The 1,862-nt window shown below is 43.7% G+C and overlaps 1 protein-coding gene across 1 annotated transcript in view; it reads left to right on the top strand.

Annotated features, from left to right (window-relative positions):
* plekhg6 (pleckstrin homology domain containing, family G (with RhoGef domain) member 6) overlaps positions 1-720 on the top strand; it is a 17,528-nt gene extending 16,808 nt beyond the window's left edge. Inside the window, exon 12 of the mRNA XM_010770556.1 lies at positions 603-720. Within this exon, the coding sequence (XP_010768858.1) occupies positions 603-720 (118 nt within the window). The remainder of the gene's footprint in view (positions 1-602) is intronic.
* Positions 721-1,862: the final 1,142 nt, after the last annotated feature.

Here is a 1,862-nt window from a genome sequence, read left to right as displayed (position 1 = left end):
GAACAGGGGGGCTTTAGAAAATCGGGAGCTTGTTAGATCATCTAGCGCAAGAGTGGCCTATTGCCGCGAGCTGCCGCTCCTACAACTCCGTTTACTTCGGCGACCAGTAAAGAAGAAGAAGACGAAACCCAAATGCACGTCAAATGAAACACACAAATAGACGATAAATAGATGAACTGTGACTTCACCGACGCGACGACTCGGAGTGGGAGGGAGTGAGACGCATGCGTGGGACCGCCGCTCACGAATAACAACCTAATAAACGAGATCAACATTAACACGCAACAGAACTCGACTCTCCTCTTCGCCCTTATCACCTGAATCTCCTCCTAGAGCACCATTGAGTTCTTTGTAACCAAATGTCTCTCAGAGGGGCGTGGGGAGGGGCTCCTTATTTTCATCTAAAGTAACAGACAGAGAATCAGCACTTTGGAAACAGAGCTGAAACAGAGGGGATTATGGGTAATGCTGCAATGATCTGTTTGGTGTTTCAGCCAATCAGAGACAGGCTCTGTATATATCTGAGACCTGTGATATATTGATGAAAAACAGTATAATAGGAGACCTTTAAATCACCTTCCTGCTTGTGTTCTGTCCTCCAGATTTGGCGATGATATCCCCGGCATGGAGGGTCTCGGCACAGACATCACGGTGGTTTGCCCCTGGGAAGCCTTCGGCGACATGGAGCTCAGCGACTTGGCCAAATACGGCATCATCTAAACCTGCTGCCTTCCTCTCCTTCCTGCACCTTTCCTCCGTCTAATCCCCTCCTCCCGGCTCGGCACGCCGCGATAAGGCTGTCGAGAAACCCCCTAATGCCCTCTCGTCTAACTACCTCATGCTTCGCTCCACTAAGTGGATAGAAAAGCATAAATATGGAGTTATTTTTCTATTATTACATAATTACTGTTTATATTATATATATATATACTTGAAATGAGAAGACGAGAAAAACCACCTCCACCTCCGTTATTCCCCTCATCCATCTTTGATAGTCCTTTCCTTTCCTTTCCTTTCCTTTCCACCTCTCTCCCTTCGATACTCCTGACCCACAGCAATGGACACAAGCAAAACACTATCATTACTAGAGTGTATTTGCTTCTAGCTGTCTATAAAAATGTAAATATTTTGTTCTCAGCATTTTGACCTTGTACTTCCATCCTACCTTTTGTACTTCCTCCTGCTTTTATTTTGCGTCGTATTTTGTACTCCTTGTGAACACAAGGTTACTGTGAACACCAGGGGATGCAAGGAGAGCGTGCAATATTGCTGTAACGGTGAAAACTACTAAGGGTTTTTCACTTGATCATGGAGGATTAACTCCCTTTTATCCCAAGTCTATCTCCTTGCTGCTATCTGAACTCATGTCCCTCTCCTTAGAGCAAACAAAAGCATGTACTGTTTGTTTTGTGCTCCAAGCACAACACCACACATAATGTACTGTGAACGGTCCCGATAGCCGCAGTAAAATTAGGATATTTTAATTAATCTTGTTGTCTGTGTCTTTTATTTCTGGAACTCCTCACAATGATGGAAGGTTTTAAAAATATCCAACTATCATGACTACAAATGACTAACAAGGGCCTTGGATCAGAAACAAAGTGACTCTCATTCCCGGCAGTCTTCTAACTCGAATTGATGACATTTCCTTCTGTGTCTCCTGACCACAATGATGTCTGAGTACATCTAATAATAATTACCGCTCACTTTAAGGCTTCCTGACATCAACCCACTCCGACAAGGCTCTCTGTTGGAAAAGGAAAACAACAAGAAATGATATCAACAGTTCTTTATCATCTCACATAGAACAATAAATGATAGCAAGTGTAAGATCCATCTCACAGATCAAACCCCTGATTGTT

This window comes from Notothenia coriiceps, unplaced genomic scaffold (assembly GCF_000735185.1).
Source record: "Notothenia coriiceps isolate Sejong01 unplaced genomic scaffold, NC01 NC01_scaffold00008964, whole genome shotgun sequence".
Taxonomy (NCBI): Eukaryota; Metazoa; Chordata; class Actinopteri; order Perciformes; family Nototheniidae; genus Notothenia; species Notothenia coriiceps.
The sequence above is the reverse complement of the archived record's forward strand: the minus strand, read 5'-3'. Positions and strand labels throughout refer to the sequence as shown.